This window comes from Grus americana, chromosome 16 (genome assembly GCF_028858705.1).
Source record: "Grus americana isolate bGruAme1 chromosome 16, bGruAme1.mat, whole genome shotgun sequence".
Lineage (NCBI taxonomy): Eukaryota > Metazoa > Chordata > Aves > Gruiformes > Gruidae > Grus > Grus americana.
The window spans coordinates 14,567,481-14,592,160 of NC_072867.1; the positions used below are offsets into that span (position 1 = coordinate 14,567,481).

General features: G+C 47.2%; 1 protein-coding gene across 11 annotated transcripts in view; it reads right to left on the minus strand.

Moving 5' to 3' along the window:
- The window catches only part of KDM2B (lysine demethylase 2B), a 125,816-nt gene that overhangs the window by 4,152 nt on the left and 96,984 nt on the right, over window positions 1–24,680 (minus strand). For 8 of the 11 annotated variants that reach the window (XM_054843803.1, XM_054843802.1, XM_054843804.1 and 5 more), the window contains 5 exons: window positions 13,403–13,627; window positions 9,631–9,774; window positions 4,856–4,943; window positions 4,050–4,318; window positions 684–1,357 (listed from right to left, as the gene is read on the minus strand). In XM_054843803.1, the coding sequence (XP_054699778.1) occupies window positions 684–1,357; window positions 4,050–4,318; window positions 4,856–4,943; window positions 9,631–9,774; window positions 13,403–13,627 (1,400 nt within the window). The remainder of the gene's footprint in view (window positions 1–683; window positions 1,358–4,049; window positions 4,319–4,855; window positions 4,944–9,630; window positions 9,775–13,402; window positions 13,628–24,680) is intronic. The other 3 variants (XM_054843801.1, XM_054843811.1, XM_054843806.1) reach the window with 2 other exon arrangements.

The window sequence follows — 24,680 nt, forward strand, 5'->3', positions numbered from 1 at the left end:
TCAGTGAAACACGTAAACTTGTCCACTAATGCTTCCTGCTGCTGTACAGTCACCACCTGTGTCACCATTTACACTCTGGCACCCTGGGCACCGAACAGACACACTGTGAGTAAATACGATAACAAAGGACTCCTCCATCAGCTCTGCCAGTACAGAACACAGTAAGCGGGATCACTCTCCGTGTATCCTCTACAGGGAAACAATCAGCACAGACCTTCTGAGGAGAACAGCGAGGGTGCTGGGAGAACTTCACTGTATCTCAATAGATAATTAATAGCTGAACTGAACAAACAACTGCATTAGCAGTCAGCAAGTCCTGGGGCAGAATGACACCAAGCCTTAGCACGACCTAGACTGGCCGTTCCAGCAGGCAAGAACATTATGGTGTCTAACTACAGAACAGGCTGCTCTGGGACATTACAGCCCCGGCAGGCTGACGCCGACGCTGACACACAGACACAATTCCCTCCAGAAATGCTGGGAACTGCCATTTCTGAGAAAGCAACAGAAGACAGGCTACTTCTCTAGACACTGCTGGTCGTCCCCTCTCCTTGGGCTCAACAGAGCTGCAGTGACGACATGCACACACCTCTTTAGGAGGCATTCGTGCCCCTCTCACCCACTTCCCTTTCAAGTCCATGCTGCTACAGGTTAGGCCCAGCTTGGTTTCCTGCCCTCCTTACCATCTGTTCCAGGTCTTGCAAACTCTCATACAGATGCACAAGTCTCTATGACTGAGGTAGCTAAAGACAGCCATCCAGACTTCCCGCTGCATCACGTGGGCTGCCCCGTCATCCAGGGGGAGCGAGTCCGGAGGGGGGCTGATGGGAGGCGGCCGGATAACGTGCCGTTCCATCTGAATGCATTTGGGAGGAGAGAGCGAAGGCGGTGGCCGGGTTATTCCCCGAGGTGTGCTTCGCAGGCTGGGGATGAGCTGGTGCCTCAGTTCCCGGGGAGTCCCGTTTAACCCTTTGCTGAACCTATGGAGTCTCTCGCTGTTGTTCAAAGCACGCTTAGGTTCCTCATTCTCGCTCTCGGGTTCAGATTTGATGGGTTGGTGATTCTCATTGGCAAGGCTGTTCTCGGTTTTTTGGATCTCCTGGTTGAGCTCCTTACTGAGCTCCTTGCTCAGTTCCTTATTGGGAAGCCGCCTTTTCCTCCTCATCTTGAACTTCTTCTTGTCCCTGGGCTCAGCACCCTCCGTGCTGGGACCTGCAGTGGGCGAGCTGGACCGTGACTGGTCGCTATCCTTGGACCTGGGAGGTGCTTCTGGCAGGTCATCCTCTGGCTCCTGCTTCAGGCGCCGCAGGGGCTTGATCATGGCAGTGCGGTCATCTGAAGCCTTCCACGATCGCCGCTGAAAAGGAAGAGACAAGGGCTGACTATTTGAGCAAGAACATACTTGGCAACACTTTGCACACTGATGCTCCGTGCAGACAGCCCTGCCCCGGGGGTTTGGGCTGCCTGCCAGCACCAGGTCCCACCCATCTTAGCACAACGGGAAGTTCACCGGCCAAAGGTATCAAGTTCAAGTGCCATCACATGGGTGAGGAGTCCAGCTATTGGCTCTCCGGACTCCAAGAGAGTGATAAATGCATTTATTCACCATGCATAATCCCGCAGATTTAAGGGCCTTACTCATCACACAGTGAACAACTGATATCGTTACGTATAAAATAAGCAGCGTACTATAGACAGCTTTTTCCCCAGCAGGCCAGAAGAAACCAGGCTTGGGACACATTCACTGGGTAAAGCACCCACTTGAAACACTGGTGACATCCATTCACACCCAATGCCCAAAGGTCAAATTTCTGAAGCCTCCTGAATCGCAGTCACAGACTCGCACCATGGCTGTGCTGCTACGGCCCTTGCTGCTGGATACTCACAGCCTCGTTTCATTATGCTTTTGCTGCTCCTTTACATGCTCCTAAACTCTGCTCATCTTCTCAAGCTTCCCCCACCTCCAGTGCACGCACAACGGGGAATCTGACTGACAGGTCTGACACACTGCTAGCCTGGCGAGACCTCACGCTGACACGATCTCCAACACAACGCAGGCTGACGGGGGTTAGCTGGCACCTTCTTCCCTGCCCCGGTCACTGTTCGTAACAGCAAACTGCACTTCACTTGCTCGCATTAATCAAATCTCTCTTTGATGCACACCAGATAGAAGATAAGAGACGTACAAACTAAGACCAGGGAAGACTTCAAGTCTAATCCGATCGCTACAAGCAAGAAAGAAGCCACCAACTGTTAAAATGAGACAGCTTTAATAAGAGATCTGGACTGGCAAGAAAAGGTGAACTGCTGTGAACACACTTGTTATATCAGAAAGTCTATGCTTTTGCAATAAACTAATTGGATCAAGTCAGTGGATGCGCTCCTATGCTTCAGACTGTGGTGCACAGCAGAGAAAGCTGATCACCCTGTCTTTAAATTAACATATTGTAAAAGGAGAGGTCGCACTAAGTTAATGACAGGTTAGAATTAAAAAAAAAAAAAAACCCAACCACAAAAACACATCATCAGACTACTGCCAGCTTGCAGCATCCTTCACACGGGGTACTGAGGAGCGCTTAGTTTAAAGGTATTGGACTTCTGTTATTGTGCCAGATTGTGAGAGGTAGTCACTACTTGTGTGCCGGGTCATCCCTGGCTCCTGGGGTGTCAGCAGGGGCTCCAGGGACGGGTTGTGTGTCAGGGGCAAGATTCAACCACACACAGGAAGAGTGAAACATCGGTATGGAAACAGAATTTTATTCCTTGGTTCATCAGGACACAGCTTGCTGCTCTATTTTAATATGGGACACCAGAACAGAAAATATAAAACCAGACACTGCAGCTAAACTATCCTGGAGTGTAAAGGTTTCCATGAGAGAGAGATTCAGTAATTTCAAGATGTAAATGAGTAATAAAAATGCCTGCAGTGATACAGGGACAGGGCTGATAGAGAAACTGGCTCACCATTCAGCTCACATGAGGAGAGGTGATTAAAAGGGATTGAGAACAAACCTATTAAAAAAGCAAAGTACCTTCTTCCTGAAGAGTTTGTCGTCTTTTCCAAGTTTTTGCTGTTGGAAGAAAGTAAAGTAAAAAACCCCAAAACATGACATTTGTTGCGCTGATGAAGGTTTGGTGCCTTCCTCACACACTGGGGGGCTTTCATGGAGCAATTCAAGCCATCTGTAAGCACTGTGGTGACTCCGAAGGGATGGGAAAAGGAAAGCATGGCCAGAAAGCAGATATGCATAAACTGGTATTGTGAATTTTGTGCTCTCATTCCACCAAAGCAACCCCAATCCATACATTTACTGTAGTGTTCCCGCTGCCAAGCCTTGCGGGGCAGACTGACTGCCACTCCTTGTGAACTACACATGCAATACAAAACCAGCCACTGATTCTGATTTTAAAGCCATCAGCCATTTCCTCGTGAGAGACAATAAATCTAGGTCCTCATTTCTACCTCTGCAAACTAGCATTCCTGTATATCCCCAAGTACCATATTTCACAATCCACAAGACAATTCAGAGTGTCCCTGCCTGGCCCAAGAGCTCTGACTGTTAAATTCAGGGAAAAGCTGTCTACATCACCGTTGTGAGCAGCTCCTCCCCTCCGCAGGCTACAGAAGGTGTTATTTCTAAAGGTCCTCTGATGGGTTACAAGCATTGTACATCCCTGAATCAGGCACAGAACAAGCTGCCACGCGCCACCAAGTGGACACAGATGAAAAGGTTTCCATCAAAAATTGATTTTCACCTTGTTCAAGCATCTTGTAAGGACTTTTCAGTTAAAGTGGGTTTTCCAGTGTTTTCAATAAAACAACAGCCATAGCCCAGTGTTTTCGGCCTCTGAACATCAACCTGAGTGTTGCTGTTCAAACTACTGTCCTGTTAGACTAGCAGTTTTCAGAAAGGAAGGTAAAACATCACAGTTTCTTTTGTAACAATCTGGAATTTCAAGATGAGCTATAAGCCAGAAGGCAAGAGACATCAGCCCCAACCAGCCCACGCGCATCTGTGTAAGTACATGAAAAGAATGTTTCGTCATACCCGCTTTCTCATAGTGGGTTCCTGGGGTTTCTCAGATTTCCTTTTCCTCCACAGATGCACTTCGTCTGACTTTCTCCTCAGTATTGAGTCAACTTGAGTCTTTTTGGAATGTTCCTCCGATTTCCGCCTGGGAGTTTCTTCACAATCCCCTTTCCGTTTTGCAGCATCTGTTACTTCCTTGTTGTCTCTGTTCATTTTCTGTTCCTTCAGCAATGAGCCTGGGAGATTTGATGCGTATTTGAATCCTGGTCCGCGCTTTTGCTTGTACGCCAAAGAGACACAAAACACAAACAAACTTTATACCTTATTACCTTCTCAGCCCTTTAGCTAAGTTGCCTCCAACACTGGTGGGTTGATCACTTTGTAACAGACAAAATGATTAGCAAGCAGTTAGGGTAAAGGAGTTTCAACCTTGATAAAGTTATTTTTGTAACTACACACTTGCAGCATCTGTCTCAGGTTGCAAAGAAATAAAGTTTCACTAATTCCAACAGACACTTCAGGTTTTGCATAATTACTTCTGGATTTTGGGTTTTTTTAAAGAAAGTATTTTCATCTTAGAAATGAACATGCAGCTGTGCACAGAACTAACCTAAATATTCCCCAGGTTCTGGGTGAAGTGTTAGTGCGTGGAACAAGAACACAAAAAGTATTAAAGAATAGAAAGCCATCAGCTTATTTCCTTCAACTCAACTGAATTAAGCACAAAATCAAAAGCTGGTATTGGGGAAAATTCTATCTACAAGCCAGAGGGAATGTTTGATATTTTGTATCTCATCCAGCACCACTTATTCCCATTAAACTCACTTTTCCAGTTTTCCCTGCATGGTTGCACTTTGGACACTCCCAGCAGTTCGGCAGCTCATCGTTAACCACACCATCCGATTCCTTCACCTGGGGAAAGAGAAGCACAACCCAATTCACAACCGTGCTCCAAAAAGCTGCAGAAGTCTACAAGTAGATCATTTAGAGGCATTTTGTACAGCTCAATTTTCTCTGATAACCGCTGCCCTCCCAATGGCTGCAGAAAAGAAACCCAGATCACTGCAGGTGCTGCACCATCCTGCTGGTGCTGAGCAAGCTCTCAGTCCTGCACAATTACCCTTCTGATGATGTCAACAAGGGAGGAAAGCATGCCAGCCAAATTGATATTTAACACAGAGTTCAGGTCTGGGCTTTTTATGAAGGTCTATGACAATCCCAATTAACACAGGGCACATTCTGCTCTTGCGGAAAACTAAAACAACAGATAGCACCCCAACAACCCAAACCAACCCCCCAAACCCAGGACTGCAATCATGCCAAACGTCCTCCCACACCACTTACTGAAAAGCTCGGTCCTGTCCCCCCCCCAGAGTGCTGCACAGTCTGATCTTTTAATAGGGAGGGATTTTTCCCATACACACATTCTCACATACATTAATACTGTTCGGCATTTTTAGAAGCAAAGCACCCCGCACTGTAATCAAGTGTTCCTTAAAATATTTTTCTTTATGGATCAGAACTAGCAGTCCCATGCGCCAACAAAAATGATGGTTGCCAAGTCAGCTAGAGAACAGGCACTTTTATTCAGAAGACTGGACACATGAAGGCATTTTTAAGGTTTCTCACACCCACAGTTACCCAGCTAGTGTAAGGAAGAGAAATGCTTACTACGCTACCTCTGAGAGACTGTGACATTTTGCTTTTTGAAAGAGAAGACACACGCTCAGTGTTGTTACACTACAATAAAAGCACAGTCCTGCCCCACGCAGTTGAAAAGCTGCTGGTTTCTGAATTTCCATATAGGAGCCAGCATTACATTCCAAACAGGAGATAGGTGTTTCTGAAAAGACATTTCTGTGAATGGAACTGAGGATGAAAAGTAGAGCTAAGGTAAAAGCACCCTCCACACAAACACATATGGCTCACTGATGGCACGTTTATATTTAAGGGTTTAGTTACAGATTCAGAAATAAGCTGGGGGGGGGAAAGATTAATTTATTACTATCGTAGTCAACAAAAGCACACTTCCGTCAAGACAAAGAGCTGGGCATTGGCATCAGCAGCGCAGTAGCAGGAGACTGCTGCTGAAACAGGCAGGGGCAGAGATCTGCAGATTTTTCATGTTTCTGAAACATTTCCTCCTCTCCTCCCAGCTCAGCAAAAACGTGCTACCTGGGCATGATCAAGCCCTTCGTTTTAGGGAAACTGCTTCCTCAGACAGCCGCCATTCTAGTTTCACCATCTAGCGAGAGTGATGACATGTCAGTCTCTCTCAGCAAGTCTTCTGGAGTTAATAAATGAGTAAATGAAGTGGGCAGAATTTAAATACTGGTTTTATCACAACTCTGTGCCTTTGAACCTTCTTTCCCATGGTAGGTGTAAGATACTCCAGGAGCTGTTGTATACATCTCTGCCTCAGGGGAACAATTCCTGGCCCAAGCCCAAGTTGGGAACAAGTTATTTCCCGCACTGAATATAGAACAAATGCTACTGAAGGGAAAGCATTACAGCTCTGTCCCTTCTGTGAAGTTTAAGGAACTGAACAGATGTGAGGAACTGTAAGCAAACTAATTAGACACACACAAACCTGCCACTGAATCTGTCCCAAGCCTTTCAGGCTGGGTGGGAGCCAGTTCTGAGTGTTTGCTACAAACAGCAGGTGGGTGTCTGAGCCACAGCATGATGAGTCTTCAGAAACGTACCTGCAGCATGAGGTCAGCCACTCAGAAAGTCTAAACGTGAGGCTACACTACCGCGAAGTCATCTTGTTAAGGAACACGAAGACCCCAGGATGCTGATCTGACATCGCCGAGCGAGAGCCATGAATTCCGGCAGCGCCAAGACTGAAGCAACACAGGCAGCGAGACACGTCTGGGCTGAAGCCACGGGCAGCACTGCAGCTGTGCTGGAAAAGGTCTTTGTATTTCTGCTGTTCTGACAAGGTGCCTAAATATTCACCTTTTCCATTATTACCACTATTATATCCACCTAAGATGGAAAAGAACAGGCTCCTACTGGGGAAAATGAGCCCCTTCTCCTTAAGGAAACAGCATCAGATACTGCACTCACCCACATGTGCTAGCCAGCGTTACTAGCTATTTGAGATGCAGCAAGAAAAATTCATCAATATTGGTTCAACTCAAATGCTCTGTAACAACAAAAGGCAATATTCCACCAAAAAAAAAATCTCATAGCTCCCTCTGGAAACAATGCTGCACTTGCAAACTGCTTGCCAAGATTGTTTTCATAAGAAACTCTTCAGCAAAACAAGCATTTGTGTTGGTACTGTATTTTCAAGGAAAGAAGCACGTCAGAAACATCCCATGACATTTCTCAGTGTATGGAACATCCTGGCTGTCCTCAGCATGGTTCCAATGAAGTGCCTGATGTGCTCTGGTACCCAGGGCTCCCCCAGCAAAAGGCATCCACAGAAGCTCCTCAAGGCTGCAAGTGTGTCAGAGTGCAGATGCACCTGAGCTACTGTGACACTGGTTTTTCATGGAGAAAACCCATCACAAAGAGGTACAGCTGAATCAGGAAGCTGGAAGAGGATGGACTTCGAACCAGGAACAACCTGCCCTGGAATACAAATTAGTCCCCGCATGTGCCAAACTACTCCACAAGCTCTGGAGATGGGCCTTGGAGGGAATTCACTCCACATGGGAATAAGCCAGGAGAGGACACTCCTCCCTTCACTGGTCCAGTTTATTCCAGTCTCCCCCAAAAGTACATCTGCCAAACATTTAACTGGAGATGACCAACTGTTCGCACGTTCTACTGCCTATTTACTGAGTAGGACGGGAAAGGACCTTCTCTAGGTGGACAGCCAAAGCAGCTGCCCTGGGGCTGTGTCTCCATTCAAAGGTGCTTCCCACAAGGGCTATTTATGGGCTCCATCCTCTGGGCTTAAGCCCACACCAAGGGCTTGAGAAACATGTAAACATGATTTTTGTCTCGCAGGAAATCATGGAACCTGGGAATAAAGAGCAAGGAGGGATCCAAGGAAGAGGCTCCATTTTCCTTTTGCTGTTCCTCTCTGCACAGTCTCATCTCACCTTCCACGACCATTCTGAAATCCTACCAGTGCCCTTTTGTCTCAGTAAATACACAGTACCAGTTACCCCACCATTTCAGCTCAACAGAAGCATTGAGAAATCAAAATACAAGACACACGAGGCACACCGTAAATCTCCCACTGCTTAATTTTCTGAAACACCCAAAGCAACATTGTTCCTAGTTACCAAAACAGCACCCGGAACGCCGCGCACGCATAAAAGAACCAACAACACTTGCTTGACTTCACAGATCTGACCCACATCCTGTGCAACTAGTCCCAAAGGTGGTACAGGGAGAGGAAACCATACTTGAACTGCCACTAGACAACGATCGTGTCCTCCCGACTCAGCCCTGAAGTGTCACCGACACTGCAAAGCAGGAGATAAGGGTAGCACAGGGCATTTTCAGGAAGGACTGGAATAGCAAAACAGCAGCCACAGGCCAGAACTGAGTTACCTCTGAAAACGAGCAGCTCCTTCCCTTGCTTCGTCAGCCCCTGAAGCCTTGTTTTAAACAGAGCCAAGCAAGCAAATCTCCCTTTCAGAGCCCATCTGTGGCAGGAGCTGTGAGCACCGATTTTGTGAATCACGGAGACAGCCACAGTTCTGGTTTGCCAGCTACCTTTCTGCTCTAATAAATGACGTGCACATAGCTTGGTGAAATTCTACGTACGGCGCAAGAAAAATAAAAGGCCAGGAGAGCATCACCCCAGGCCTGCATAAGGAACATACCTCTCCTCCCAGAGATCCCAGAAGGGCCAAAAGCTGCTTTCTGGGGCACGGTGTGTCAGAATACATTTGCTTTGGCAACTCACTTTAATCATAAACAAATCAGCAGCAGGAAATGGCTGATCAGCTGAAACAAACCAGCTCTGGAGAAAGGTGGCTTCTAAATGCTCACACATATGTGCCCCAAATGACACTTTTGTTACCAGCAAAGAATATAGCTGCTCACAGAACTCAAGTCAGCCAAGGGTGAGCACTCCTGCAGCCTGCAACTCGCTCAGTTTGTGCTCTAGAGCTGCAGTCTTCCTACTGCAACATTTGCTTGTAACATCTTTAAAGTGAGCTGCCACTGAAAGGCACATCTGTGCCTGGACAAAGATGAACGGTAAACTACTCTTTTGTACTTTGTGAGACACAGGAAGGAGCTACCGATACAGGGATTGTCACCGACTCATCCAAAAGTACAGGCAGATTTCTCTGTCCTCTTGAGCTTCCCATCCCAACTGAAACTCCTCTCTTCCTTAAACAGGAGGCAAAAAAGAAAGAAAAACAAACAAAACCCCAAACCCACATTTCAGAGGCTGTCCAAAGCAAGAGCCGCTGCTTACAGGGGATGCTGTTACATCAAAGGATCCCAGCCTGCCAGTCAGGGCTGCACATGCCACCGCTGTCACCCCGCTTCTCACACCAACTTTTTACTCACTTAAGTTTCCAAAGATGAAAATGTGAAAGTCAACTTCTCTGCACTAGTTTTACATTAAGGTGATAACTAATCCGGTTTTTGTTTCCAACACATATCACATCCTTGTACTCACCTTAAGGCATCCTGGGTGTATGATTTCATTACAAATGGAGCATTCCATTAGCATGAGATTAAACTTGCTCTCCTCCTCTTCCACAGTGTCCTCTTTCCCAGCCTCTCCGCACACCAGACACACAGCAGTATGAGGCAACACCGGCTGTTTACACATATCAGAAAGAAGCCTTGATCAGGACACGGAAGATACACGGAAACAGAAGAACTCAATGTGCTTTTACAGTATCCTCATTTCAAAGAGGAGATAAATAGGGATTAATTGTGCAAACTGCTGAAGGCTCCAGCCCAGCAGAGCAACGAAGACAAGAAAAACTGGTAACAACCAGGGCTGAGTACCCAGACGAAGCATCACAGGACATGTTTCACGGAATGAAAGTGCCCTCACTGTAGGAACACAGATTCACAGGGCATCCCAGGGACAGATGAAAATGTTTTTTTGGTGGACCCCTTGAATCCATGAGCTGACGCAGACATTGGCACACAGGTCACTTCACTAGCATACAATGGGAGGGAAAAGAAGCAACCTAGAACATCACTATTCACACCCATTAAACTTCACAACCTGAAGCAATTTGGCAGTTCCCCTATTTTACAAGCCGGGCAGACAGATGTTATGGGACCCAATCCAGGTCTCACAGCAAGCCCACAACAGAACCAAGAACAGACCTTTTTCTGACTGACAGTCTATTTTGTAGGGACCTGTTCCCAAAAAGCACTGCACAGACACTTAAAAGGAGAATTCCTCTCCTGCGAGTGTCACAAGTGAGAAGCGCGCTGATTTTTGGCTGTCTTTTGCTGAGGCAGAAAGAGAACTGCAGCATCTCATGTATCTGTCACCCATGTCAAAGCACTGAATGCCAGTCTAATTAAAAAGCCACCTTTGTGCTAATGAGGAACAAACTTCTGGTTTGCAGCAATAAGGTATAAGCCTCATCACAAGAAAGAAAAGGAAGATCCTCATAAGAAGCTGGCTGTAATGTGAAAAGCAATCGATTAGGTTGCAAATCCTTAACTATTACGTAGCCAGAGATGCGGCTTTTCACAGCAAGGATCTCTTGTAGATGGAGACTTGCACACTGAACCAAACCTACGCAACAACAGTGCATCCTTCAGCAAGTTTCAGACAGGGAAAAACCTAGCTATAGTAAGCCATTACAGAGCATGGTGTGCTGCCCTACACTCCAACATCTGATACATTAGCTACAGCAACACCTTCCTGCTTTCTCATGCCAGTACTTACCCACGCTCCATTTTAAAAGCATTTGCAAATGCTATTTAATTCCCACCCTTCCTCCAAGCACAAATTAGGAATCCCCAGGATCCCATTCCACCAGCAGGTAAACCAGAGAAAAGCTAAGTCATCCAGAGCCATAAAAGCTCTGTCCACTTGTTTTGTCCTATCTCCCACACAACAAGTATTTATATCCACACATGAGAACAAACATCCCAGGAGTAGTACAATTTTTCCTGCTGGGAGCAAGGGTGTCTAGGGAATCTCCTCTGTGCCCCAACTAGCTCTGTCCCGCTGACAGGCTGGAACAGCAGCCACGCTGTCACAACTCCTCCTCCCAGCACAGAGCCCCACGCTCCCTTCAGACCTATTCAATGCAGCATAAAGTGTCCCAGACACTTCTGTTTCCTTTCTTGATTGAACTAGTGATGGAGAGGAGTTTCCTGTTCTCTGAACAGCAGTACAGGCTCTCTTAAGGCTTCTGAGTTTAATGAAAGTCTGTGTCTAGTTAATATTGTCAATGTTATTAACCAGAGGAAAGCACAATCCCAGAACTGGAAGGATCATTACTTCCAGAGCCTTGCTTCGGTGTTTTGTTTTTCGGTTGGTTTTTTTTTTTTTTTCAATTTTCGCTGGAAGCTGTTGGATAGGTACCACAATATATTACTACTACAATTGTTAGAGAACATAATGAACAAGAGTAAAGACAATAGGATTGCTTATAGAAATGTAAAGCACCCTTATAAGTTACAGCAGTTCAACTTGCTAATTTTCTATGCTTTTGCTGCTCTAAGTCTGTAGCACTCCCCCTGCTATTTATGCCAATGGGAACCTACGGAGGGCAGAGATGTCTTCTCAAGTGCATGCAAGGGTGGGACAAGGAATCGGAGCACCCTGGGTATCAAGCCCTGCGCTCTAACCACAGCTTCTGGAAATAAAACTGCAGATACCGAGAAGAAAAATAGTTCTTCATTAGAAGACAGGGGATTAGAGCATGACTACACTCAGCCAAAAGAGAACCCAGTTCATCTCCAAAAGGCTCAGCCTGTGTTATCAAGAGTAAAACAGCTTAGTATGAAAGTTTCCTTCATCAGTCAGGACCAGAAAGCACACTGCAGCCCTAATTTAATCCCTCCACTAAAAAGGCAGCACGATTTCACTATTTCTTCCCCCTGGAGAATAATAAATTCTTCATCCATGCTGTTCAATTCATGCCACACTCCAGGAAATCAAGTGTTCAAAGAAAAGACACTTGAGCTGCAAAAGCACTCTGCGGAAAGGTAGATATTCTATGTACTTTACTGAAAGATCCAGCAGAGCTGAATCCAATCCTCTATGTCAAGAACAGTGCATGGCTTAGAACAGAACATGGAGCAAGCTACCAGGAGCAACTACTGGAAACCTTAAGTGCTTATCAGTTTTTTATCAGTGTCAGCCCAAGACATTTAATGCCTCCACTTCAGTTTCCTCATCAGAATCAAACAAAAGAAAAAAAAATCCAAACCAAACCTAAGTGAAAGGAACTGTTACAAGAGTGAAGAGAAAAATCAGTATAGATGGGGTGGTATTTCAGTTATGAATAAACAACATTCCTTTCCTTAAAAAATAAAAAACAAAACAGAAAACCAAACCCTTAACAACAACATAAACAAGACCTTGCAAAGAATTAAGATAAAAGCTAAAGCTAATTTTTACCCTTGAATGGGGGCGCTATGGACATGAGATCTGAGAAGCTCAGTGACAGGCAGTATGAAAGCAATGGATTCAAAAGGTGCTTGGACAACTTAATGGAAGATCAATCTGTCAATATTTGTTAAATACAAAGCTATCACTTATGACTGAAGAAGGTTCTAAGCAATGTATCAGAGCAGCCCAGGAAACTGTCCCTGACTGCCTGCTTGCCCTGTTCCGACACTCATCCCTCGACAGCTGTTTCCAGTCCCTGAGGAAGAGAAGACCTTGGCTTGATGGCTCTTTGGCTCAATTGGATCAGATCCCTCCTATATGCCTAGGTGATAGTAAACAAATTGAAATTCAGATCTCAAGTAGCCTAGAGACGCCAAAATCTTGGAGAATGACAAAGACTTCTCCGTATCTTAAGTTGGTTAAGTAAAGATGGTAAAGCTGGTTGGCAAGGCAGCTTTTCTCAGGATGATTCAGAGATCCAAACCAAACAGGCCTCTTCTCCCTTTAAATCAGACCTTCCTACTCTTCCCCTTCTCCCCCAAAACCCAGAATTTCAGTGTGATTTGAGTGCCCATTTCCAGTGTACTGATAATCTCCACATTTACCTTCTAGATTACTGAGAAAGCAAGCTGTGCTACGAAGTTTTAGGAGCATTACGGTTTAAGATTTGGGGGGTGTGCGTGAAAAGCAATGGGAAGAAGAGATCTCAACCAGAGGGCAGGGATTACACTGTTTTGCCCAATGCACTTCAGAGACTACTTGGAGCAGAGTTCTCAGTTCCACACTGTGTCACCGGAAAACACAGATATAGGAAAGAATCCTCCAAATGAGCTGTAGCAACATGTATACTTACCGCGATACACTGCCTCATGATGCAGGACTGTTTCATCCTGCCAGGTCCCCCAAATTTCTTCATGTCTTTGCAGAAGTGACACTCGCCGCACTCTGTCCGCAGACACGCTTCGCACTTGCGGCATCGCGTCCTCCTCCGACGTGCTCCAGCGGTTGTTCGATTAGCTGCGAGCTTCACCGCAGAAGCGGTGCCCAGTTTCCCTTTGGGCCGTCCGACCGCCCTGTTCTGAAAGAGCCAGACACACAAGGTTAATCGCACGTTCCACTTATCTCAACTACCCAGCTTCCTTGGACAGGAGCTGTATACATCTTAGATGTGTAACTGACAGACGTATCAGAATTATGCGCAGATGGGTAATACTCAGCAGATGCACACGATCACTCTTCTAGCTAAAGGAGTTCCACTACCTCTTCAAGAAAAGAAGCATTGTGAAAAGACAAAGAAACCAAGGCATGAGAGATCCCAAACCTATAACAAGGCCACTTCAACAGGAGGGCAGGGAGAATCAATTTACGCACAACTCTCTGCAGGATAAGTCCCAAATGATGTGCTTGGCTTAGGTCAAGAGATGATCTGCACCACTGCTGAGCTCTGGGATAGAGAGCTCTTAGGATTGTGCTGGGTGTAAGGCAGAAGGTCTACTTTGCTGGAAGTGGAAGAATCCAAGGAGGCAGCAAGAGTAATTTTGAGGTTGGGTACAGCAGAGAAACATTCAGCAGCAATGGCTCAAGCCATAGCAATCTCGCTAAAAAAACAGGACAGTATTAAGTACTGCCAAGTGATAAAGTAGGAAATAAACCACAAATACTACAAAACCTTTCCAAAGTAGCTCCCCTCACATCCAACGCTAGCAAGTGCTCAAAAATAGATGCTGTGCAAAGGCTAAAAAGGGCATCCCAGGTCTAGATTTCAATGACCTTTAAGACAGAAGCTAAAGGAGCATGAAAAGATTTTAAATGATTAGGTTAACTGCAACATATTCACTCTGGATATCTAAATTTCATGTTCTCATCAGAAACTCCCTGTTATACACATGAACTTACAGCTCAAGCCAAACATCGCTAAATACCATGTAATTGTATGGGGCTAATTATGCAAGAATTGGCTTAGCTCATTCTTACCACTGACAGCTTTCTCCATAAAGATGATGGTAATAGGACGGCAAAGCTCATCTGGTTTAGCCTTCATATGATTTTTCCACTTTCTGCACATCTCAGTATATGACCAACAGACCAGCCAGTTTCACTTTCTGTTCCTGCTGAATTCTGGGCAATCACCAAAGCAGGGGCAAGTTGGCTAGAGAGCGCCATCCAGAATTTCCACTGCAGTTTTCAAAAGAAACGGTATGGAAACAGTCTACTTGGTACTCCAAAATCTTCCTTAAGTGTCCTACTATACAACCATGAAGAAAAGCCACATTGCCCAGTATTTGATCTGCCTCCCAGCTGACTTAAAGTCACTGGAGCTTTCCTAAGATGCAGAACAGTGCTGTTATTTTAACAGTCTCCATCCCAGGAACCTCAGTGCTGGGAGAGCAGAGAAGCCAGGAGCTAGACCTGTTCGCTTTCTCTCCCACAGACCTACTATCGTAACGGAGGTGGGAGAAAACATTCCTTAGTCGATGAGGTTACACAGATTTCAGCAAGTTTTTAATTATGCTCCTCCAGAACAGGTTTTGTTCTGCTTGCAGGTTGAATCGCACCGTGCTGTGTGAACAGACACAAGTGTGGCTTCCTTCCCATCGGCAACCAGACCAGACGCCTGGATTTCAGATCAATTTCAGACACTCTAAAGAATAAATATTTACCTTTTAGACCAACTTTTCAGCCTCTCAAGGGTAAAGTCAGGACTGGCTTAGAGGCAACCTAGATAAGAGATAATTTCCTTCCACGGCATGAATCACTCCTCCGTTCTCTCTATCAGTCTCCTTCCACTAGCAAGGGATGCGAGCGACACAAACCAAAGGCTAGACATCAGTGGGAACAAGTTAAACCAAAATACGTGCAACGACCTCAGCAGTTCCCCGCTGCCAACAGTGCATGGAAGATTCTATGTGAGCATCTGACTCCTTCCCACTAGGTTTGAACGTGATTAAGTTTTTTTAAGACGACAAACAACAGTTACACCACCATCAGAATGGTCTTTTTAAAATGCAATCTCTTTCAGCTGGAAAAGTACCGAGTTTGATTTTTCCTTGAAAGGCAACTCCTGATTCTGCCACAGTAATATGAGCCAAGTCCTAATTCCGAGGACAGCATCTTAAGTGCCAGGACATTGCAAAGATGCAAGCAGTAAAAAGCCATCGTTTGAACGCAGAATTTGGGAATCCTTAAAAAAAAAAAAAAAAGTCAGGAAAGTGAAGGCTCAAGAACAAGTCTGAAACTAGACCACACCACTGATTTCCTTACAGACACAGCAGAGGTGTGGTGCAGACCTCTGATCTCACTGTATGTAATATTTCTTACCTACCCAGACCTCTTCGCTGCTTGTTAGGAAAATCAAGCAATTGTACTAGGTGGGTTTGTACTAATTTACCAACTGACCAATCCTCAATCCAAGCCACATTTTCACTCGAGGATGTCCCAGCCAGCAAAGCCTGACAGGAATTCCCACTAGTATCTAGTTTCAAGATGCTCCGAAGTGGTCGCTTTAAAAACCTCCACAGAAGAAAATCTGGCCTGTGGGTTGCTCTCCCAGAGAGGGGCTGGGATTCAAGGGGGTAGAAGGAGCCTCCAACATGATTTGGGGTTTACTTGCACGTGGCAGATGGCGAGATAAATTCCAGGTTGATGTTAGTGAAGAGATGCTGCAGGATTTCCAGCTCAGACTGCAGCTTTACAATGTGCCAGCTCTGGTAACAAAACTAGGTAAAGATTTCCTTCCCAGATCCTGTTCCCATCTCTGTACCGCAATTTGCCACCCTCCTAGCACAACTCTGTGGAGCTGTCTTGCAAATAACGCGTAAGTGGAGTGGCAGTGCATGGCAGGATTTCTTAACCTGGGTTTACCACGGTGGCCAGCAAACAGCAGCTCCACGGCCTCAAGCTCAGGACTGGGTGACACACTACTATGTAGCAGATCCTATCATCTCTTGTCCCCAGGAGATGAGCTGAGACCCCCAGCACAGACTGTGCCTGCTGACTCTGTAGTCCCCAGCAGCCACCTCTGAAAACTGTTCAAGAAAAGAAAGATTATACCAAACCTTAAGAGATTTCTTTTCTTACATCTCACAACAAAGACCAGGGAGTTGAGACAACCTGCCTGAAATACTGTCACAAGCAATCCCCTATGTTCTCCAGCACCTCCACAGAAACTGTGCCCATGCTTCTCTGGCCACAGCAAGAGTCTTCAGAAGAGGGATAGGAGGACGCTGAAGTGACGACAATCACTCTCCCAAGCTCCTCGTGAAGGCTGTGGAAGCAGCTGCTGAAACATATTAGGATTAATATACTAAATGCATTCTATTACATTAAAGCCTAGAAAGCTGGTGGACTTGCACTGCCTTCTAAACCAAAACATGTTAACAGGACATCCTGCTAGGTTGTTTTTTTTTTCTTTTATGGGGTTCCCCCCATCCCCCATTACTGCTATACAACACACAAAGGTAACCTACTCCTGCCTCCGCAGCAGACACAGCACAGCCACTACAGCACCTGGGTACAGGGAGCATGCTTAGGCCATCAAGTGTAATACACTGTGAACTACAAAGCCATTTACAAATGATGAATTTGGGATCGCCCTCCCACACCACAGTGGTTAAAGGAGCCCACTCCTCAGACAGGAAAGAGGACAAATTTGCAAACTGATTTTCAGAAGTGCTGAGCTCCTACAAACCCCACCAAATTCAACAGCACTCCAGGTGGACAACAGTTAGAGGACTGTGTAGGGCAGTCATCAGCAATTCAAGTCTCTCAACAGGGCTGTGTAGAGCTGGGAATAAACCCAGGTATGACACTTCCAACTCTAAACAAACCCCTAGGAAATGCTACCCGGAAGAGTCATTACTTGGAACATTAGTTTATCCTGGCTATGGACGAACATTTGGCTGCTGGGAAGTTTTCACCGCCTTCTTACAGGTACCTTAACACGCTTTCACCATATGTCATTTCCCTGCTCAGCAGTCACCAAGAAGCCGCCCACCATCACCAGGGTCAGAAGCAGCAGAGGCACTAAGGGCCTCTGCCCTGAGCACAGCTTTTATTACAACAGAAACACAAATTTGATGTTCACAGCAACAGATTTCTAACCTTTGCAGTTGCAAAGAGTAACTCAAAAGACCTCAGGTAAACAAAAATACCACCAGCATCCAACACTTGAAGAGCTATCAGCTGTTAAATGCATCATTGAGTAGGTGCTGATGTTCCCCAACTGCTATCCCAACACCAAGAGGGCTCTGTTGGAGTTGTCACCAGGCAACTTCCCATACAAACTCCTCTGCTCTGGAGAGGAAGATCAGCTGACCCTGTGATGAGTCCTGGAGGGAGGTCCTGGTCCTAAAAGCAAGGCTGACAAATCCTGCAGACTAGAAACAAGCTCTTCTGCAAGTGGCCTTTACCTGGGCACAGGTCTTATTCCACCACTCAGCTTCAGTGACCTGCTTAAACTGCTGCCAGCGGCACTGTACCATCATTTCAGACTCAACATCTCCTAAAAAAATGCAGGAATATGCACAGTGCCCTTCTGAAGGGCTTATCACGTGGCCAGTTCAGTGAGACCCTGAAGCACTTCACTTCCTAACCAAGTACAATCTGGACAGCTTATGTATCCACCACGTAAATCTCTCCAAGACATCTCACATGCGTAGTGTTCATTGCTTTGAGGTGCTGTGCCACATAAATATATCCCTTCCATTTGCAAGACAGGGGTGATTTCCTTCTGTAACACATGGACAGATTCCGATTATTCTGATTTGCTGTTGTTTGACCAAGTCCACACAACCGTATCGGCACCGAAAGAAAGATGAGGACCCAGGACTTCCCAGGTGCCAGTTCTGTGCTTAGACCTTTATATGGCACTGCATCCCAATAGAGTTGTTTTAACGTAATTATAATAGACAAATTTAATTACCAGTTGTTTCTTTATAACATCTGATAAATAAACACTAGGGGAAAAAAAGCCACATACATTAACCCACAATTCATAACTGTTGTCAGCTAAAACACCACCCTAAGCACACTGGGTCACGGGCTGACACCGGGCACTGGAGAAGCCCACGGGGTGCCATAGCAAAGGCTTCTGCTCAATTATTTCCTTGCCTCTTCCCGTGGCATCAAGAGGCGGGCAGACACAGAAATGCATTTTTCAGTTCAAACAGGGTAGAAGTTCTGGAGGACAAGGCTCCCTGCTTGCTGCCCAGGGCTGGCGAGCAGCACTGTCTTCTACCGCTCCAGTGATGTGTCCCTCTCCTAGCCTTCTAGGCATGTAGTTTTGGCCTTCCTGCTAAGAAAGTCAGTCAAATTGACAATAACCAGCAGTGGTGTAGACCAGCAACACACACACCAATGCACTGGACGGAGATCCACCAAAGACATTTTACCAGAGGTCTCTGAAACAGACCCTGTCATTAACTCTACAGTAACCCTGAAATACGAGGACTGGCATTAAACTGCCTGGCAGACTGACAGCCTGTTACACACATGCTGTCTTGCACTAAATAATCCCAACCAAGTCAACAGTTGCTCAGCATTAAACCCTCACATCTCTTCAGCAATTAACAGAAGCCCTTGTCAAAGGAAGAACTTGAAGGAAAGAATAAAGGAAGGACAGGATGATGTGACTGCAGGAATTCAGTGATGACGAGGAAAAAGCTAGTTTAAGGCAACAAAAATCAGACTGATGCCAATAACATCCTTAAAAACTGTATTAACGGAAGAGTGCAAGCCAACACCACAGATCTAACATGTCTGACTAAAGCACATCTGCCCAAAAGTCAACGCGTGCGAACTTCAGGAGCATTGTTGTCCTCTAGCAGCGATGGTTTACAAGAGTCACATCACCTCCCATTGGCATACACTCCTGTCAGGGTGGAGGTGTCCTGCAAGACAAGTCCAAGGTCCCCCGTTGAACAAGCAGCAGCAGAGGGAAAGGGAAGGCAGTGGAACTATTTCAAGCTCAGCCATCCCCAAGCAGGATTAATCCTCTCCAGATGTTCATGGCCATCATCTCCTCCAATTCATACCTACAAACTTTCTCATTGTCTCCTGCAAAAAGCAACGTAGCTCCCAGTAACCACTGCCAGGTGACCACACAGAGCTCCACTACTGAATAAACAGATCAATTTCCCACAAGTAAATAGAAAAGTTTATACCTCACAGGTTCAGCTGGGCATTAGTGACACTCCAGCAGCTTTCCTGCCAACATAGTTATGATGTTTAGGGTGTTATAAACTGGCACGTCAGTGCCAATGCAAGTGCCCCCCTTTATTTTCCTCTGGTGGTGAGGATTTAGAAGTTAGGCCTGGAGGGTGGAATAAGATATATTGGCAAAAATATGCTTCTGTAGATAAGTTGCATGCAAAGCAAGAGCTCTTAAAAAGACACCAGTAAGTTATACAGACTTGGGGCACTTTATGCAAATGTAGCTTTTTTTTCCTTATTGCTACTTCAGGACAAATCCCCCTACCCCAACCCAGGAGCATTTTTCTCAGTCTGTTTACACACACACTGAAGGTAAGTGTCACAGTCAGAAATCGAATTTCTTCCTACTGTGAGCGACCCAGCGAGGCAGGTGGGCTGCCCTCCCCACAACCAGGCAGGACACATGCCCCGACACCCACACGCTTCCAGGTCCCCAGTGCTGACCACAACTACTAGAAGCGCAGTAAATCCTGTCCGCTCTTGTGCTGGGAAACCTGACCGTCTTATTGCCTTCTTAGTTTAGACGTAGACTAGGGAAAGAGAAATCAAAGTTGGAAGAAAGTTTGAGTGATGCAACCTGCAGCTCCTAGCCAAGCACTGAAGTTGTGCTGTTCAGCTACACCTGTGGAGCTGAAGCCTTTCACCTGTTACATACCAGGGACCATCACAATAGAAAAGCTACATGATACCAATTTGACACATCCCGTGTAGAAAAATACGGTAACTACATGCGTTAAAGCAGGCTTGTATGAAAATACAGTTGGATCCAACGCAAGGATTTTTACCACTGGAACAGTTTTGAGTGAAAAGGAAAAACACTCCACAGGTCTTTGCTACATAGGTCACAGTGTTGTAATTTAGGATCTGACCAAGCCTTTTAAGAAATCCCACAAGGATCTCCACTTTCTTGCATTAATTTTTGTTCTAAACTATTAAGATACAAAACCACTATCAAACCTCAGGTTTTAGAAGAGCTGAAGAATCCTAGAACATAACCAACTCTCCAAACTCATCCAGCAAGAACTAGCACCTCCAGTAGCAACTTCACAGCTGGTACAATGCAGCTGAGACCAATCTGCTCTCCTAATGATTAGCTCTTTTAAAAAAGCATACAGTAATCACACCAAAACCAAGAAGCAACTGGAAGAGGCCTGCTGTGGGACAAAGTTTAAGAAAAGGAAGGGGGCTGGGACATTTTAATAACCAGGTCTGGGAGTCAAGCAGCAGCACAGGCCTGCACATTCACACAATCCGCAGAGTTAAGTAAAGGCTTAATAAAGTTACTCATCCAAGACCCAGCTTCGGTTCTTGGACTGACACCACACCAGGCTGGCGCAGCACATTAACATCTCTCTCAAGATTTCCGCACCAGAACTACCAGCCCCGGGGAGCACCCAAGGCACACCACCACCGCCAGTCCAAACTCTTTCTTGGCCCTGCTTTCTTGGTGCAATTCTGAAGCAAAACACAGTAAAGTTCTTAGAAAGGAGATGGGTTTTGGAGGATAAACTCAAGACCTGGCCTACATACAAACTTGTCTCTAAAAGCAAATTATTAGGCTATTTAAAAGAGCAAAACACCTTTAGTTATGAACAAAACTATCAAGTTTATGTTTAAATTGCACACACATGTTTAATTCTATTCCTGGTACATTTTTAATTGCTTAGGCAGTTCTTAGAGAGTAAAATATGCCATCTAGAACACATGTTCTGGATTATTTTTCACAGATTACTTCATAAATTTAAAAAGTTTATTCTCCTTCCCCAAAGGAGAAAAAAACCCACAAAACAAAACAACAAACCTTCAGAGAATAAACCCTGGAAGTATTAATAAAAGTTCTCTTTTCATTTCAGCACACATCTTTCTCTTTATTCTACATCCCCCATCCCTGGGAACAGAAAGCTTTTGGCTACAAATCAAACTAAGACCAGGTAGCCATGCTCAGCATCAGACTCTCTCCTGAAGTCCTGCAGCCCTCTCAGCTATTTGAGGAATCTTACTAAAAAAATAAAAAAAAATAATAAAAAAAATATAATTCTGGAAACGACAGGGAAACCCCCCGAGAGGAACAATCACACACTCCAAGCGCGTTCGCCTCAGAAGCGGCGCGGGGCCCTCGGAGGTGCCGAACTCCTGGTGCCCCCGGGCGCCCACGGCGGGCGAGGCCGTGCGCCCCGGGCCGGCCCCGGCGGGAGGCTCCCGCGCCCCGCTCCGCGGGCAGCGCCGGGGGCCGCGGACACGCCCGCAGCCGCGGCGCCGCCGGGCGCAGCCCCACGGCGGGCGGCGCTGCCCCGGGCCGGGCCGGGGCCGCTCCCGACCCCACATTGTTCCCCGTCCCCGCTGCCGGCGCGGCTCGGCTCGGCGCTGCCCGGCCCGGCCTCCTCCCCTCCCTTCCTGCTGCAAACTTCGCCGCCCGCCCCGGACCTGCTCCGGCCCCAGCTCGGGCCCCGGCCCCGGCTCGGGCTCCGGCTCCGACTCGTAGTCCTCCTCGTCGGCGCTCGCAGACATGGCCATGGCTCATGGTGGGCCCAGGCGGAGCCGAGCTGACATGGCTGGAGCGGCGCTGCTGGCGGAGCCCCGCTCCCCGCACACACACACACACATGCAGGAGGAGGAGGAGGAAGGGGGGCCGTGCATATTCATGCCAGGCAGCCAGGAAGGGGCTGGCCCTGCCGGCACGGCCAATCGCGGCCCGCTTGCACAAAGCCGGCCTGCGGGGACAGCGCGGCCGCTCGGCTGGGGCAGCGCCGGCCGCCCCGCCGCAGCCGAGCCCGGCCGGGGCCGGGGGGGGGGGGTTTGGGGGAGGGGGCGGAGGGCTTTAACGCCCTGCTGGCAATTTGCCCCCTGCTGGTAATTAGCCCCGCGAGCTGCCGAGGGGGCCGGCGGGGGCGGGCCGATGCTCGGCCTGTCTGGGTGTGCCGAGCGGGGCGGGAGGGGAGGGGATGCGCGGCGCTGGGATGCGCGGCCGCCCGCAGGGTGCACGGCGCTGCACGGGCTGCTGGAGACAAAGGAGAGGCGCACAGACAGACAGACACACACCCCTCTACCTCGCCTCCCGCTGCCAGGATCGGGACGGGAGGAGGAAACCTCCATCCCTCGGGAGGAGGAAGGCACCGAGCAAACTTCGGGATTTCAAGCCATGCCCCTGCTGCGGCAGAACCGGCGCTGGGATAAGGTGGGATACACAAGGCGACCCGGCTTGCAGAGCTGCCCGCATCTGGCCTCACGCTGCTCCCCGTGCAGGCACCCCCTTTTCTGCTTGCTCCTGAGGAACCATTTCCAGCCCTACTCTGAACGTGCTGACCCACTACTGGGGTTTTACAATAAAATATCCTCCCTGCAGTATGAAATGTTACACCTCGGTCAATCGGGGACCTGTTCTGGATCCAAAGGTCACAGTAGGGCCAGCACCTGAACACGGATGCTGCCTTCGCCCTCGAGAGCTTGCAGCTGAGGGTCAAGACACACAGGCCTGAATATGAGGGCTGAGAATTACATTTCCCATTGGATTTATGGGCCTGTTTTCAGGGGAAATCCTGATTCCATTCAAGTTGTTAGGATTTTGCCTCTGGCTCCTACGCCCACAACAGAGAATTAAACATGAAATTAAATATTTGCATGTGCTGAGCAACCAAGAAGCCATAAAGAAGCACATCTAATGGTCCTTGCATCAGGATTTTTGCCAAACTAGTTTCAGCTCCGTTCCCTGGTCTGAATTACCACATGGCCACGCAAACACTTTGGGTAGCGCAGAAGAGGCCACAAGAGGCAGGAGCTGGCACCGGAGCAAGCGGCAATGCTACCTTACGCCTGTTCACAGCCCTTGTGACACCATCATCAACACAAAGCCCAGTCGCTCAAGTTTAAGTAACAAAATACAGTCAAACTATAAACACATATTTACAGGCAACTGTTGATAAAGCCAAGTGAATCATGTAATTAAGCCCCTTCCTTATTTTGAATACCTTAAATATCCATTTCTTGTTTGTACTTCTGTCCTCTCGCCAACTCAAACTCAAATTATGGGTACGTGATGGTATTCTCCCCATCTTGCTCATTCGCAATGCCAGGAGCGAAGCATTTACTTGCAAAACATGATGGGGCTCTCCAGAATACGATCGGTTATGTTCAGCCTGTCTCCTCAGGTTTCTCGCTTCCCCCATTGTGTTTGTACACAACCGAGAGCAGGAGCAGATGAAAGCTGAGGCACGAAAGGCATGCGCCTAAGGCCTTGGCTTTCAGAATCACAAGGTAATATCAGAATCCAATGTTTTCTGGAGCAGAGAGGAAAGGGGGGATGCATTTCTCACTACAGGCCTACAAAGGAGAGCTTTAAACTGCGAAGCAAGGATAACCGACACGATTACAGCAGTGTTTGTGGTTCGATTACACAGTTGGCCTCTAGCAGAGGTAGGAGAACAGATGACATCCGGAAGGAAGACGCCTGGTCCCGCACCTGCCCGTGGGCAGACCAAGTCTCCACTAGCCTGTGCTGATTCCATGCGAGGCCCCGTGTAACCTGGCTCGTGCTCATTCACCCCCCTCCAGCCTTTTGGCTCTGTAATCCAGCCAGGAGAAAAAAATAACTTGTGACATCCCCCAAGGACAATCCACCAGTCACACCGCGGCAAAATGTCATTCACAGCAAATTAAATCATGACATAGATCATACTCCTCTCATCTGCGACGCATACTAGCACTCTCGCTGTTTGCATTAGCCTATCTGGGCTGCAGCAGGTCACCGAGCGTAACCCACATCAAACCTCACTCCTCGGCCAGCCCTGCCACGGGAGAGCGTGTTCCACTCTGCTGCTTACAACAGCAACACAACTGACAAATGAGCTCTAATTACCAGGCCTGCATTAGGAGTGGAGACACATACGCCAAGAAGATCTCAGAATGATTTCCAAATGCTAGGTAAA